The 17,041-nt window shown below is 36.3% G+C and overlaps 1 protein-coding gene across 4 annotated transcripts in view; it reads right to left on the bottom strand.

The window, feature by feature from the left end:
- UNC13C (unc-13 homolog C) overlaps positions 1-17,041 on the bottom strand; it is a 221,193-nt gene that overhangs the window by 181,852 nt on the left and 22,300 nt on the right. For all 4 annotated transcript variants that reach the window (XM_064517384.1, XM_064517386.1, XM_064517387.1 and 1 more), the window contains exons 3-4: positions 694-716; positions 81-145 (exon numbers count right to left, since the gene is read on the bottom strand). In XM_064517384.1, coding sequence (XP_064373454.1) covers positions 81-145; positions 694-716 — 88 coding nt within the window. The remainder of the gene's footprint in view (positions 1-80; positions 146-693; positions 717-17,041) is intronic.

Genomic DNA, 17,041 nt, shown 5'->3' with positions numbered 1-17,041 from the left:
GAAACAAGAACAAATCTTAAAAAAATACTACAGTATAACTTGCAGATAAAACAAGAATTCATAGTCATATTGGTACTTACCCACCAAATGCCTGGACTGCATAAAGCTTGGAAGTATCCAAGGAACTTCCACTCACTATCCGAGCCTTTAAGAAGAACAAGATTAAAAAAAAAAAAAAAAAAAAAAATCACAGTTACTCAGTTGCTCTTTATAATTTTTGGACCAAATTGAACTTATCAAACATATAACACCTAATATGAAAAATGTTAAGCAGGGTCAGCTCCAGGCCAAAGCTACAGTAACTACTGCTTTGGAATACATTATAGTAGCATTCAGCATTTAGTAAAAAAAACACTGGTAGAAGCCATGGGAAGGTATTAGACATTGCTTCCCAAATATTGTTGCTCTTTAAGTCTGAAAGACTACGCAGTGTAGTTAATAATTAGAGGCTAAAATCTCAGATATCGTGTTTGACAGTAGCAGACCCCTGTGCTGGAAATTATGGTAAGCACAACAGTGAGGTTTATTCTGTTTATAAATGCAATACATTTGCAATACACTCAAAGGAGAACAAAAGAATGAAAAGCTGGGAAAAACATGCAGTTTTCACAACTAAAATGAAGGAACCATATCAAATATGTCACAAACATCAACAAATTACATGATCCCTATAGTAAATACATGACTTTAAACCTTTTCATCCACAGAACTGCTATCTGAAAGAGAATTGGGAAGAAGTGGAATATAGGTTAGACAAAATGGTTTCTAGGACAATCTCTTACGTTATGAAAAACTTACTATTTTCTTTTGTTAATGCAGAAACAAAAGGAGCAGCAGAATCCAAGTAAAGTCAGTTGTCTTACTGCAGCAAGATCACTGTCACTATATTCTGACAAGAACAAAGATGTTTTCCATAGATAGCACCCCTGCCACTTATGCAGGCTGGTTGGACACTATACAGTTTAGATATCCTATCTCAATATAATTATTAGGTTTTCAGATATTTCTTAGTATAAATGCATATATTTAATGTGGTACAAGTGTTCAAAAATAGTTTTCATTTCCAAGGAAAATGAAGTCACGGCTACCCAAGTAATGATAGAAATGACCTCCTCCCCAAGTCAATAACTACTGTATAAAAACTATAGTTGTGTGAATTTAAAATATGATATATATCATTACGAATTGCTTAATGCAAATAAAGGAGGTATTCACATTTACTAACAGACAAAAAACATTTGGTGACAGCAAAGGCTACCTCCATTTTAATGACCTCTCAGTTTTAAAATACCAGTAATTTAAAAATTACTTTTATATACTATTTCATCAGTATGTTTCTGTTTGGTTTGGACACTTCATATTGTGCAGTGCACACATGAACCTGCATTGTTTTAATTGTCACCTTACTGATCTTCCTTTTTTTCCCCACCCCCAATGGAGTACTCATTTTCCACAGACCATTTAAATAGCTTCAGTATTTTTCAGATGTTTGGAGATGCCCACATTATACACATGACAAAATGATCATTTGCACCTTAGACATGCAGTGTGCTTTATGACATTTTAAAACAGTTTATCTAGTATATCACAAATACATGTAGCAAAAATACCTTGCCAAATGTAAAGGTGAATATGCTGTAGTAGCGACAGCCCAGGAAAATCAAAGGCTCTGTCATTGTGCCACTAATTTTAGAGGCTACTTCTGTGATCAGAACAGAGCATGTGCACAAGAAGAGGCACAACAGAACCCGGAGGTGGTAAGTTGTTCAAAACACGTTATACCAGCCTGATTACATGTGATTTTGTATTATTCAAGAAAGTAAAACAGGGTTGAGCCACTAGGTATCAGCAATGTGCTAAGGCCAAACTTGAATCCATAGAAAATCCAATTCTGCACCAGTCTCTCTTGCTTTGTGAGTCCACAAAATTAGCCTTTTTCTTATGCTTGACTACACATTTTAGCTTTTCTTTCACTCCTACTGTGAGCAATCCCCTTAGAAAGGGTGTGCCAAAAAGAATGAAGTAAAGTTTACTTTGAGACAATAAACTCTACAGGTTTGAGTTCTACAGAATATTTACTAAAACTAGCAGCAATAGTACATTCTTCTATGATCGATCAAAAATAATAAAAACTGAGCAAACACAAACAGACACAGTATCTATTTCTTATTGTCTGTTAAAACATTTTTTTCTGCTGGAATGTGAACTATTCTGGTGTTTTGTCACTTCAAAACTTCGCTTTTTTTCTTTTTTCCTCCAGAAATATTAGAATTTTTGTTTACCTTAGAAATAATTTCTTGACTAAGTTAAACTATAGGCTTTTATTATCATATTACTCTCATTTCAGACAGTAAATTCATAGAAATCAGTTTACTCATTACATTTGCATTTTTTAAATTTGTGAGATATATTTGGCTGACATCATCAGATGTGACTGGCCACTCACAAGCATAAAAAGAACAGGCTAGCAATCGGTCATCAGCAAGATTTGGACTACCGTATGTTCCCCCTTGCCCACCCCAGTATTACTATCGCTTTCTCATAAGCAGGGTAAGAGCAGAGCTGGGGGAAACCAGGTGACAATGAGTCTGGCTGTCCACAGCAGCAAAATAGGACATGATGCTCCTATGAGGACTAATGGAAATATGAGGAACAGTTGAACCCAAAGTGCTGGAGCTGCATCTGGACAAGTTAGTAAGAGGAAAGCCAAGGCGACACACAGGATGCTAGGTTGAGAGACTGAGACTGAAGGATTTCTCAGACTCTTAGAAAATGTCTGCCAGAGCCCAAACGGGAAGGGGAATCGGGGAACAGAAGGAATCATTATGTAAGAGAGAACTTGGAAGGTAGTAAGTCTCACTATACAACTAGGAAGAACAGTGATAATTAAAAATTAGGATGGTGAAAGAAGTATTATATTTTCAGTTTAAATCATTTTTCTTTGCAGTTAGTACTTGAAAAACAAATGCACCAGTCTAATGGATTCCTTTCACAATAAAAATTGTATATAGCGTGCAACTGGATGCAAATTTCCTCAAAAGGTCTTTGAGAGCATTTCTAGTTTCTGGAAGAAATGACCACATGTTCAGAGACAAAATTAATCTGCACATTGCTTAGTATTTAGCTCTTCTTCTGAACTCATCATGGGTGAAATAATCTCAACTGTGGAAGCATTTTGTTTGTGTCAGAGCCAAACTGGGAAATGGGTGGAGACACCAAGCAATTCACTTTAGCGGTGATTTGGCCACCAGAATCAACAACAGTGTTCTTTGATGCAGGTAAGAAACAAACTGCGGTAAAGTAAAAGACCACTAACTGTACTTTGATCTCAGGAATACAACGCTACAAGGCTAGACATTTCAGATTATAGCACTGAATCACAATGACTGACTTAAATGAGCCTATCTTCATATAAGTCCTCTCTGTTGTGCATATTTTTTGGCAAACAACTAAAGTTTAGATAAACAAGAAAGGTTACAAATGTACTAAGAACAGCACAACATTCATTTAGTTAACCGTATGGGATGTTTCTTATTTTATTTCAATCAGTCTCTTTCTCCTTAGATTATATACTATGTGAAAATTGAATCCTGATGCAACCCCGTAAGAACTAAGGCATTAATTACTTCTATGCAAGATTTTAAAGTCTGCTGTTTTTAGTGCATAAGTGGCATTCTTTTTCCCACAAGCAAAATTGTAAATGCCCATTTCAATCCAACCAGTGTTGAACACACCAACTGGTCTTGTTGCCTGCTTATAGCAGCTGTATTCATTTTACACCATCAGAGAAGAGCAAGAACAATAAACTGCAAACTAACGCCCCCAGACCCCCCTCCCAATGTTCTATGTTAAGAAAGGCCAAAGGAAAAAAGAAAAGCTGTAGAATGAAAATAGATACAAAATAGGTTTTTTGGAAGTTGTGCTCCAGTGGAAATAATTTATGAAAACATGACATCCCTAAATATCGGTAAACCCTTCTTGTTATGCCTTAAATGCAAGTACTCTACAATGGATGCTATTTTAGATGTCTGGTATAATGATAGCCAAACTCCATAGAGAGAGATTGCTCCATAATTGTTGCTATTCCAGCTCAGCGCACCCCATAAATATACACCTATGCAATGGAATGATAAAGAGTCAGGGGCTCATCAGGCTACTTTCTAGTGACAGTTATATTAACATACATCAAAGACAGAGGGCAAAGGGAAAATTTCTCTATACCTCTGTTTGGCAATCTGGCAATTTCAAATTCAATTATAGTTAATTGGGAAATTAGTAAAAAGGGAAAATGCATGTTTTAACTTATTTAAGGATACTATAGTGTTACAAAGTTTCTGTTGTCCATTTAAGTTTACAGAATCATAACAATTTAGAACAAAGAAAAAGAAAAGATAATATATCATTAATTAGAGGAGGGACTGCATGATGATCAGCCATCATATCACCTTTCTCCAAATAAGCTCATTTTCTATGCAGAATTTTTATTTATTTATTTAAAGAGTTGATGATAAAATAAGAAAACTTCACGTAGCAGAGCACAGCCTTAATGGATATTTAGCAAACCATATGCTCCTGCACAGCCAGAACGCTCTCTCTGATTCTACACCTACCTTTACCACTGCCCTCTGACCTTTCTTCTTTACCACCACTCCTTAAGCCTTCCGCAAGCGGAAATAAAACTTTGGAAAAACAAGAAATTAAAAATATTCCCTAGCTAATATTAGTCTTAAAGCACTGCACTAATAAGAAGTATTAGACATTAAAATGCTATAAAACATTCAACACACCCACTAAAGCCTGGCTTTCATTGGAAAGAGTTTACAAATATCCACTAAATTAAGTCAGTCCCCAAATAAGGAGGAACAAACTTGGCATTCTTTCAGGTCCCTCAAATAAGCCCACAAATTATTTTCTGCCCACATATCAGTTTATGGGTTTTGAAGAAAGTTAAGTAAAAATTGCAACAAGTGTTTTTAAAAACTGCATAATTACTATTTAAACCCAGTCTGAAAACTGGCTCTAACAGATTTTGTGCACTGAACATTACACCAATTGCAACTGCTTGCAAATTAACAAGTGCTCTGATTTATCCCTTTTTAATAATAATGTTACCACCTGTAACTTCCCATACACAATACATGAATTCATCATACAAGATAACTAGTTTCCATAACCCAAATTCCTGGAACAGATCTCCAAATGGTGCTGGAAAAGCATATTCTTCCACCACAAAAGTTAAACAAGGAAAGGTATAGATGTAAAGACAGAATTTTGCTTTTGCAGCTTATGATACCATCAGAAATACAAAGGGACAACAGCCTCATCAGTCAGCATTTATAGATGCTTACATCAGAGTTTCAGAAGATTTTTCTCCATCTGTCACAAGCATCCATCAAACCTTGTGGTATTGTTTTACTTTTACAGTTTTCTGAGCAGCAAAACATCATCCCGATGCACTTTTTAAAAAAATGATTGCAAAAATAGAGTTTACCCTCCATGACTCAATTATAGAGCATAAGAACTATAATAAAGTTGCAAAGAACTGAAGTGTTGGGAAAGGCTGGGAGTAAGACTGTATTATGTATACAACCTTAACTTTCCCCTCCTGCAAGTGTGCATAATCTTAAAACATCAAATTAGAAAAAGGGCTTAAAAGTTCATTATTCTCTCAAAGTACCATTTTAAGCGGTAATTCTGCAGGACAGTTGCAAGAATGCCTGCCTGCCTGATGATTATACCATTCACAGAAGCAAATCCTTTAGATCCTTTAGATATAATACTTGCTGGAACTAGGTATCAATACAGCTGTCCCTTGGAATAATATGTGTAAAAGTAGCCATAGTCAGGATTAGCGAGTAGTCTGAGTTGGACAATTCCCTAATTACCACGTAATTGCTAAGAAAAGGAAATAAAAGATGAAAATCAAGTCCAAATAAAAGCAGCAAATTAAAGTAGATCATCCAAAAAAATAACACAAATTAAGCCATGCTGAAATAATAAATGCTGTATCCAGAAGCTAAAATTATCACTACAGAACAGAATATTACAGCAGCTAAGCCTAAAGGGTGTTCTGTTGCTGAAGCACACTCTAGGAAGATACACTGTATAATGCTTGAAAGATATTATTAAAGCTAGCACATCAGAAGACATGAGTGATGCTTATCTGATACAGAGAAGGTCAAACTTGAATAAAGCTTGGTTGACAGGAGAAATGGAAGAACTGCTGCTAGCACTTTACTAGCAGCGATGTAGAAAAAATGACTCGTGGATACACTGAGAGCCAAACTAAGAGGTCAGCTTGGTGAATATGAAAACTGCACTTGTGTCTTATTAATAAACTGGTCTGTAAATCTGGAAGGCAAAAAAAAAAAAAAAAGGACATGCTTTAAAAACCGTCTCTAGTACTTACAGATTGAGTCTCATTTGATTTTTAATGTCTCGTTTTCTATTGTCTTTGCACAGCTACTAAATACTTCTACCCGATTCTGGAATTTGCGTCTAAAAGAATAAATTATTGTCTGCCAAGAGAACTATTTCATCACTGAACATGGTATTAGTGCTTCTCAATTTCTGGTAGTCTCAAAAACCACAGTGCTCCTGAAGATTGGGTTTTCCTGACAGTCTCCTGCCGGTCAGAACAATGGTAGAGAGTAAGGTATGAAGCACTTTTTAAGCACTCTGTTCAGATCCCATAACATAGTGGAATGGTAAAGCATACATCATCCATCAAGGATAAAGACAAATATTTTACCTCTTTTAATACAAATAATGACAAACATTAAATGGAACCAAGTAACTAATTACAGTCTAGGAAAGCAAAATGATTAATGGATTGTTGCCTCTTCCACACCTTTCCACAGCACACAGCAAGCATCCCCACAAGATATTTGACTTTAACGACCGTATCATTGGTCTTACTTGCAAGCTGAAGTCCCATTATGTTTCTTCCAAAGAAATCTGAGAAAACCGCCACTTCGTTTGACACCTGCTGTGAGAATAGTCCCTCAGGACTCTAATGATAATAATAAAAAATAAAGCACATACAATGTTTGAGAAGTATCAGCACAGATAAGGACTTTACTAACATCCGCAGCTTAGTCTGAGGTACCAGTAGAGACAGAGGTGACAGTAGGGCAAGAAGACAAAATGGCTGCTTGGGACGCAGGCGTGAGCTGTTGACCATCTTAGCCAACAAAGACTATGTCTGCAATAACAAGTAGTGCAGTGCTATAGGTGTAGATCAGTAGATCAAAGCAGTTTGGTGCTGAAGATCCAGTGTCCACACTGCAAATGTTTCAGGGGCACTTACTTCAGACTGGTTATAATCTGGTCCTGTGGACTGAAAGCCTGTTAACTGTTGAGCACATGAGGTGTCACCTTGGAGAGCATCCTTTGGTTTAGTTTCATCTGTAAGAAATCCAGATCACACGCTGAGACCCCTCAGTGATCAAACCAAATCTGGTGAATTGGGAAGACTGGGAGATTTGCTTCAAGAGCATACTCCTGATCTGAAATAAAATACTAATGGTGACAAACCTGTAAGCCATACAGATATCCTACTGTTCAAGATCAAAGGCAATATGCAGAACAAAGACCAAGAGCAAAGGAGCAGAAGATAGTATCTGGGAAACAGTCACATATTTCACAGGCTATGACATGCATAGCTGCCATTGGCAAGTTGTTTTGTTCTCCTGAGAAGAAAAGGAGCATCCACTTGCTAGTTAAGGTTTAAGGAACTAGCTAAAAGAGTCTCAAACTTTTAGAAGTTATCTTCAAAAAAAAAAAAAAAAAAATTGAGAAGACTTTAAAAAGGTGGTGCATGGTAGGGACTTAGTGAAATTGAAAACTTTAGGTAATTCAGACTAATTAAAAGACTTACAGTAGTGGAAGAAAAGGCTGAGTCAATGTATGAGCACCTAGAGAATAAAAAGATGGCAGCAGCCAGCATCACTTATTGAGGTAAGACAAAGAAATTTGATTTTCTTCTGTTGATAGAATAACTGGCTTAGTATCTATGAGGTAAGGAAAAGACCTGATATACTTCAATGTTAACATTATTTTTTGTCACTGTTTTTCATGATATTCCCCCATGCAAACTAGAAAAAATACAGCAGAGATGAAATTGGCAGAAAATAGCATACAGATGTATTGCAAATATTTGTGGGGAGTTCTTGGGAGGAAATATCACATGGGGCCTCATGCAATGTCATAAGGGTCAATTTCAGTCAATATTCTCATTAGAAAGTTGGATGACAGAATTTTACAAAATCTGCAGAAAACGCCAAACTGGAATGGGTTGCAAGTATTTGAACAGATAGAATTAGTGTTCAAAATGCTCTTCATGTATTGCAGGACTAATATTAAGGCAGTGAAATGAATTCAGTAAAGACTACTTCTACATTTAGGAGGAAAAAATGAAAAATGCAAAAAAGTGTTTAGATAGCAGTACAGGGAATACAGCATAACATCAGTTGAAAGAATTGATGATGTGATAGCAGTGCAAGAAAAGGAAAAGTATCCCTACCCATCATATGTGAGACAAAGGAGATGATTCAGCCCTATGGGCACCTGCTAATTTCAGATGCAGTTCTTTCCAGTTTTTAGCAGCACACTACAAAGAAACAAAATTGAAGAGGGAAAAAAGAGGACAAAAGCCAGAACAATCAGAGATTCATAAAACAATCTGTGAGGACAGACTGAAAGGATTGGGTTTGTTTAGTCTTAAAAAAACAAAACTTAGAAGGGAGGTGGTGACAGTACCTCAAGTGCATTAAAGGGTATAAAAGAGTAATAAATTTTTCTCAATGTCTAATGATATTAAGCTTAATTTGGAACAATGGTGATTTAAGCTAAATATTAGAAAAATATCAACTGCCAGTATAGGTTAGGAAGAATTGAAATTAAATATCTAGAAACATTCTGAAGACTTCCAAAATGTCAAGGAAACATCTGAGAGCGATAGCTCTCAGATGTTATATATATAGCTATACATATAGCTATAGTTTAGCTATATTTGGTGCTGCCTCCAAGAGTAAAAGCATAAAACTCCATGACCTCTCAAGGACCCCTTCACCCCTACAGTTTACAATACAAAGATATCAACAAAATAGCACGATGCAAAAGATATAAATTGGTATGAAACATTTGCAAAGAAAACACATAATGAGGTGTTTAGAGGCTTCTCTATGTTTTTTTCCATGATCTGTAAATTTAATCTGCTTGAATTTATCGTATGTTTCGTGCAAGTCAGAAAATACTTGAAATAGCTTTATATTTTAAATTATGTTGCCCGGTTGGTCTTTGCGCTAGATTTCTCTTAATACACAAGAAAAATTTACCCCCAATTTACCACTGTTATTTGTTAAAAAAATTAAATCAGGTTTCATTATTAAAAACAGTAAATTACACCAAACATTCAGAAACTGCTGTTCGGAAACACCAACAAATTCCCAGGGCCAGGTAATGGTCCAGCTGTATAATACCAATGCAGGGGTCTACCTTCACCAGCACTCCCTTCGTCACCCATCTCAGATACAGAGTCAAAAACTGATGAAGCGGTATTGTCCCTGAAATGCATAATATTCACCAGTTCAGCAGCAGCAGTGGACAGGAAATAGTAAAGGACAGGAAAAAAGAGCAGATTGATAAACTGCAGCCACAAATTGAATGCAAGTCATCTTCATAAGTCATTGGCATGACTACAGAATGCCTGAGGAGTCACGTATACAGCCTGGCATTACCTAACGTGCATTACTTCACTGATCCGGTGCATCACCACTTATTTGAATTCAAAATGAAGATGTGGGGAACCTGTAGGCATATTATTAGTTATATACTATGTATTAGTTATTAGTACAAATAACTGGCTAGATATAACTGACCCTCTCATCTCTCTTGGTGCTTAAAAAGTTCAACTGCCTTTTAAAATTTACTTACCATCCTAAATACCAAGCTTTTTCATGTAAAACTTGACAAACTCTTACACAATTTTTATTTGTATGCGTCTCTCTCTCTCTATAAATAACATTATATAAGTTCCTAAGTATAATAGAACTAAGTATATATAGGAACTAAATGGTAATACTGTTCCCTGAAAGCCTAAATTACTAACAAAGATGACTGTTACAAGATTCCCCCCATGACCTTGGTCAGTTGGTTCATGTAAGATTGCCTAGAAGTCAAGTGCTTTGCAGTAAAGTGGAAGAAGATGCACTAAACTTTGAAATGTGGTGCATCAAAGAGATTGATCATATGAAGAGCTGAGAAGTTAATGACTGCAAAATGTCTTTTAAAGGTGGCAATGCTCTTACTTATCAGTACTGTAGAATTCAATACAGGAAGGCAGTGTCCAGCACCTTTAGAGAAGAAAAAAGTCTGTTTAACCAAGGCACTGACATTCCTTGAAGCATCACCATCTTCACAGATGTTACCCTAAGATTATATTACCATGAAACTTCCTTAGCCAGCAGTAATTTGACTCTTTTAAAACAGATGGTCTTGAATTTCTTCTCCTGTAGGACAAAACATCCATAAGGTTCTTCTGGCAGAGATCTGTCCGTACTTGTTTCTAAAGCTTAGGTAAGCAGGATTTTGCCTCAGTGGAAGTCCAGGATTATCTGCAAATGTTCCACCAATCTCTCAATTTTCCAGTTCTGAGTTGAGCTGTTACACTTTCTCAGATAAACAGCTTTTTCTTAAAGAAAGAAAGGTAATATACGCTACAGTCTTTAATAGTTTTCTGTTGGTTGCAATATGCTTCCAGGAACACCACAAACAGCTTTGGAATCATTCTGTCTTCCATTTCATTTACTATCTAATTCTTTCTTCAAGCTTTTAGGTAGCAACCAGAAGGTGCACAACAAAGGGAAATGGAATGTGGCTTGAACTGTGGCTCATTTCCCTTCCTTCCTTAGAAACAGTGGAAGTAAAACTTATATGGACAAGCCTGTCTATATGCAGATCACAAGAGTATGCAGCCTGCATTAGATTAAAACAAACAAAAAAACCCCCAAACCCACAAGCTAATCAAGAAAAGGTTATTTTATATGACTGAAATGCATTCCTCAGATTAATTTAAATAGCAGATTAATGGAAGATAAGCAAGTGTTACAGGTAAACACAGGGACTTCAAGGACTACTGCAAACCTGTTCATCAACTAATCAGAAAAGGTGGCCTGAATACAGTGATCAAAATTAAGTTTTATGATGGAACTCAGTCCCACATTAAGATTATAAGTAAAATAACAAGTCACACAGTATTCATGCCTGTCCTGAACATGCGACTTTCAAATGACATCATTGTGAACTAATGTACCGTATGTTAGATTGTTATTGCCCTCTCTGTTGCTTACTACTGCTTCTCAGATTAGTGCCAACTGGCTTTCTGCTGCTCCAAGTTGTAGAGGCAGTGACTGAGGGTGGCAGTGGTTTGCAGTGACTAGAGGCAAAAGAAAGCTGCTTAAAAGGATCATACCTGGGAATCAACCACAGTACAATTCTGAGAACTGTACATTCTAGAAGAAGCTAATCCTGTAATACTGCAGCATGAGATGCTGAAGGTGCAATTTTTTGGCCTGGATAGAGATTTGCAACTCTCTTAAGATTCTCCTTTTCTATTCTCTATTTTTATCAAAGATACTCAAAGTAGCCTAATGTTGTAGTCTCAGGACACTGTCCCGGGTCACTTCAATCTGCCAGGAGGTTTGTCTGAGGAACAGAGTTAGATTAATCACTAATAGCAAAGCTTCTTCCTGTTGTTTTTACTCAGAGCCAATTATTCTGAATTCAGAAATTATTCTGAAGCCACAAATCTATGACAATGCACAATCTCCCCCCTTTCACATGTGTTTAACTGCTGTGGCAAACATTGCTTTAAAGCAGTATTCATTAGGCTGTATGTGGAACTTGTGGAAGGAGGTGTATGTAATGCTGAAGTTGGCCTTGTTTTGATATCGTAAGCAGGCAGAGTCAAGAAATTTATATTTAGCTTTTCTAGTCATTGTTGCATGCACTTATCTGTTTAATCTATTCACAAGACAACTATGGTAAACAATTAGGCATTGTGCAATGAATCGACACAAAGCATTTTAATTAAAATAAAATACCCATCCTAAAATATGGCTACTGGAACAAGGAAATAGGCATAAGGACAGACCCATTATCCCCCCCCGCCCCCTGTCACTGTATGTTTGAAAAAAGAAACAGTATCACTGGGTCAAATTCTGTTAATCTTACCTACTCTTCAAATAACTCCACTGAAATAATGAGGTTCTGATGCAATGAATTACAGCTCAGTCTAAAAATGGATGGATGAATTTAGCCCAAAGTTAACACAGTGGGTATAGAAAATATGGAAACAAATAAAAATCAGGTCAAGCAAGCCAAAAGAAGCTTCCACAGTGCCCTAGAAGCACCAATTAGGAGCTCTAGCAGAATCTTCTGGGAAAGAGCTCCAAACTTGAAGACCCTCAGCTAACAGAGTCCTACTCCCAACTAACTTCGTTTTTATTACTGGAGTCTGGCTGCAGACAAAGAAAGGAAGAATGACTATCTGAAGAATCTTTTTTTTAACTTTAATTTTTCTATTTTAGCTTGCATCACAGAATATCCAATCCATCAAAACCTAATGCACGGCATATCCATTTTATTTATGGGTAAGAGCGCATAGCACAAATAGCTAGACGTCCCATCCAGTCAGAGTCATGGTGAGAGAAGTTAGGTTCTTTGGTCTCAGTTCAATTCATAACTAATAGAGGTCCTAGCATTAAAGCTAAATATAGAATTACGCTATTCTCTGAAAGGTAATATAGAAGGACAGAAAATTGTTGCATAATGGTTGAGGCTTATAACTACTGCTGTAATCAAGTATGTAGTAAGTGTAAAATGTAGAAATTTTCCTTTTTTTTTTTTGGACTCCTTGTGGGGGGTTGAGAGTGTGAAAATACATTCACATTCTATTTTACAGACAAATTCTAAGCTTCTATTGCTCTGCTTTGCTCCTGTTCATCTATTTTGCTTGTTTGAGATAAACCCAGCTGCTGTAACCCATCATGTATTTTTTTATGGGTATTGTCACTGTATCAGTCACAAAACAACAAAAACAGTATACTTCAGGCACTGGATTTTACTTTAGCGCTTCATGGTTTAGTGCAATAGAAAAAAAAAATGTTTTCTGTTGTTAAAAATGTTAACTTCTCATTTCTGTGCCAAATTGCAGTATAGGTGACATTTCACAGCATGAATTTTGTCATGACACAATAGATGAACAGATGGGCAGAAAGCCCACATCATCAGACCTCACTGTGTTCAGACAAGTCTGAAGGTTGTTGATTTTTTTATCATTTTTTTGTATGTCGTGCTCATACCAACATATACTAATCATTTAAAGCGCAGCTTTAGTCGTTCGCTTGCACCTAAGACTCCAAGTACGCTGGGCATCCCAGGATTTTTCTTTTCTCACAGCTAAACCACAATCAAAAGAAAAAAAAAAGTGTGCACTTTTGTGATTAAAGTACTAGATACTCATTATGGTCTAATCCATCAGGAGATTAAGCACCTTTCTTAATTTAGGAATTGGACAGAAACTGGAGAGCAAAGAGGGACTGATTGGGAAAGGAGACTGAGAACAGGAGTAGAACAGAAATGATGTAGCGTGACAAGGAAGAGGAGTGTGGCAGGAGTTAGGCTGGACTTCTGTGTCCATAGGCCTACGGTATTTTAGAAACCAGTCTGGATGGAGCAGAGCCTGGACTGATGGAGGTGGTAAGCCTGAATAAACAGGACAGGTGCTCATTAGAGAACACTTCCTTCCTGAACCTGTCACAGACCTCAAATACTAGAGACTCACTAATTGTCACTTTGAGCCTACAGTCAGTAACTGCCTACGAAATCTAATGCCAAAGTGTCTTAAATCTTTCTAGCGCTAGTGCCAAAGAAAATGAACCACTCTGTGAGCATGAGTGGCAAGTGATTTGTGTGACAGACAAAGATCCCAATCTGCTGCTAACAATTTCAATGTCACTAGGATCATTTTTTAAAAATTTATCGTGTTAAAAACCAAAATAATCCTCAATCTGTGCAATGATTAAAAAAAAAAATGCCTGGCATTAACGTTGTCTGTGCAACCTTAATTTGGCCTTCCATGTCTTAAACCACATGCTAACTCTTCCCACTGCTGCTTTACGTGATGGCACTAGATGGATTCTCCCAGCAGGTGAAAAAACCCTGCAAACTGTTAAAATCCCTGTCTGCAAGACTTCTATTTAAGCTGAGTAAGGCAGTAGATAACAGGAAGAAAAAGGACAGCCTTACAAATCAGGCAGTTGATGACCACCATGGACTTTATCTATCTTTGCCAGGCAATTCTTAAGTGAGATTAAGCAAATCATTCTATGCAAACTTTAACGTAACTGGGTAGCCCTATTAAGGGTATGGAGAAATTATTTTAGTAGGCCTGTGCCTCTACAAAAGTCTGGGCTCAAGTCACTAATCCAGGTATCTCACAGTGAAACAACTAGAAAAAACTGCAGCAGCGTGTCTTCTTTGCAATTCAAGAGTGACTGGCCAGTTTAACCTTGGTCAGACCGCTCAGTCACATTCAGGGTAGAAAACAGGATGTGAAGTTTGAGTCAGCAAATCTTTAGGAGTCTTTTAGACTGACTTGAGACCTTTCAATAAGTCTGGCAGAAAGCAAGCTGAAGAGCTGCACCTCCTGAACAAACTCGGTGAGAGCTGTATAACAAATGTATGAAGTATAACATGGTAATAAGGATACTGAAAAATGAGACTTATGCACTTCTGAATGTGCTCCCCAAATACCGACACTTGACTTTCATCACACTGTACATCAGAATGGCACATGCAAGTTGGGCATACTTCTCATGGTATCTTGTGATTCTTTTTTGAACATGTAATCATATGGAAACAAGGTGAATCTCAAAGTAGCAGTATATCACATTTAGCCTGGTAATAAAAATCAGGTCTATTCCTAACCAGTGTTGTTACATGTCCTCTTATTCAGATGTCTTCAACAGAATGAAGAATAAAGACTTCTGGCACTTTGTCACCCTTCTTTTTCCTTTTAATAATGTGATCTCTTGCACACAGTATGGAAGTGTCTCATGCCTAACCTCAACATTTATCTTCGCTACTGGCTTTGTTCGTACTTTTAAGCAAATTGCTCAACTTCTACAAGACCTGCTTTGCATAAATCCTGAGTATCTCTTTTGATATAGGTAGAGCTAACTTCAGTTTTAGAACACTTCAACTGAAAGCAGTATCTAGCAGCCAATATATCTCTCTAAAAGAATGAAGTGTCATTATAATATTGAACTGTTTGGTATCAATTTATTCGCTATGAATTTACAACTGAAAAATAGTATGCTTATACCTACATCAGACAGTGAGAAAGCAGAAGCTATTAGGATTAGGTAGCAGAAAGTGGAATGGTAGACACATTTCTAAACTGCTACAACTTGAATTGAGATTTTGTACTACAGAGATTTGACAGGAGTGGCTTATTTGTTCTCTCAAGAACTCTATCTTCCATTTATTCAGTTTAGAAGTAAAAAGTATATTTGTATTTCTGCTTAGAACATGAAAACAAACTGTGCTCATTAAGATAACAGATTCTAAAGGAAAACACTGGCTCCTAATACAGCCTTGCAGTTCTGCTGTCCTACACAGAAGTTACTGGTTGATAAATGGGGTCAGAAGTTCTATTAACAACAATCCTGTCACTTACGTGGGAGTCCGTACTAATGAGCATGCACACTCACAAAAAATTGGAAGCATTTACTGCCGTTTTTAAAAACAACTTCTGTTCAGAGCTAAAGAAAGAGCATTCATTTGTTTATATCTTTGCTGTTATCATCATGTCATCGATAATTTAATGCTACAAATGAAAGCTTAAAAAGTTGTTTGAGTCACTGAACTGCATAAAAGTTAAAACAAACAAGCAAAAAAACCCACCTGAAAAACAGTTGAATACCTGTCTATCATTAGAGCAAGCAGAATTAACTACATAATAAATAGGAAAGCGATCACAGGATAAAACAGAAAATAGCTATGCTATTATAGTTGTTTTTAGAATTGCTTGAAAAACATGAAATCTGTTGAAGTAGGGAATTCATGAAAATTTCTCACTTGACTTTTTATTAGAAAAAAATGTAGAAAGTTTAACTTTCTACAGTATTTGGAATTTTAGAAAATAAAAACCTGAGTGTCTAGGGAAAAATACTTGTACACAAAATAAAACGTATTTATTGAAAAGAACTTGTCTAGAATGATTTTTTCTGAAAAATAATTTGTCATAATTAAACATTATAATAAAACAGACTGTCTAAGGAAAAAGAAAGGGGAAAGAAACAGTCACATTGGAAGTGAACAAATGGCATGCTACAATTCATCATAAATGTGACTTAGTCTTCCACTAAATATAACAGAAGAAATGTAATGAAAACAACTACAGAAATTCAGGGTGAAGAGAAAAGGAGACAAATCAGTTCACTGGGAATACTGGAGACACAGAATCCATTTCCAAGCTACTAACAGACAAAGTATGGAACACTGTAGAAAATCAGGTCGTAGTACTACAAAATGAAAGCTGTTTTGAAAACATGAACTAGAATAAATTAGCTCAAGGAAATGATGCAAAATAAAAACAGATCACAGAGTATCAACTATACTTTTTTTCTGAATGTCTCATATAATTCAGTTTTTGCCTCTGACCTCTATCAGGCTCTGAAGACTAATTATATAACAGAAAATCAGTCAAACTAGAAGTTTGACTAGCTCAGTATCTCACCTCTAAAAATAAACAGGCACTGACACCTAAAAGAATCATCATACAGGCAAATTAAAGCCAAAATACACAAGTCTGAAAAGTCAGTCAAAGTCTGTTTCCTACAGCATTACAGGATTTAAGCTGACTGGGAAAGCTTCATAAAATAAAAGAAAAATAACTGACAGATAAAATATATTCCAGAAGAATTTGAGACAATTGAAAACAAATGCAAATGATACTAACAATCAATACTAACAA

The sequence above is a fragment of the Dromaius novaehollandiae genome, chromosome 10 (assembly GCF_036370855.1).
Source record: "Dromaius novaehollandiae isolate bDroNov1 chromosome 10, bDroNov1.hap1, whole genome shotgun sequence".
Taxonomy (NCBI): Eukaryota; Metazoa; Chordata; class Aves; order Casuariiformes; family Dromaiidae; genus Dromaius; species Dromaius novaehollandiae.
The sequence above is the reverse complement of the archived record's forward strand: the minus strand, read 5'-3'. Positions and strand labels throughout refer to the sequence as shown.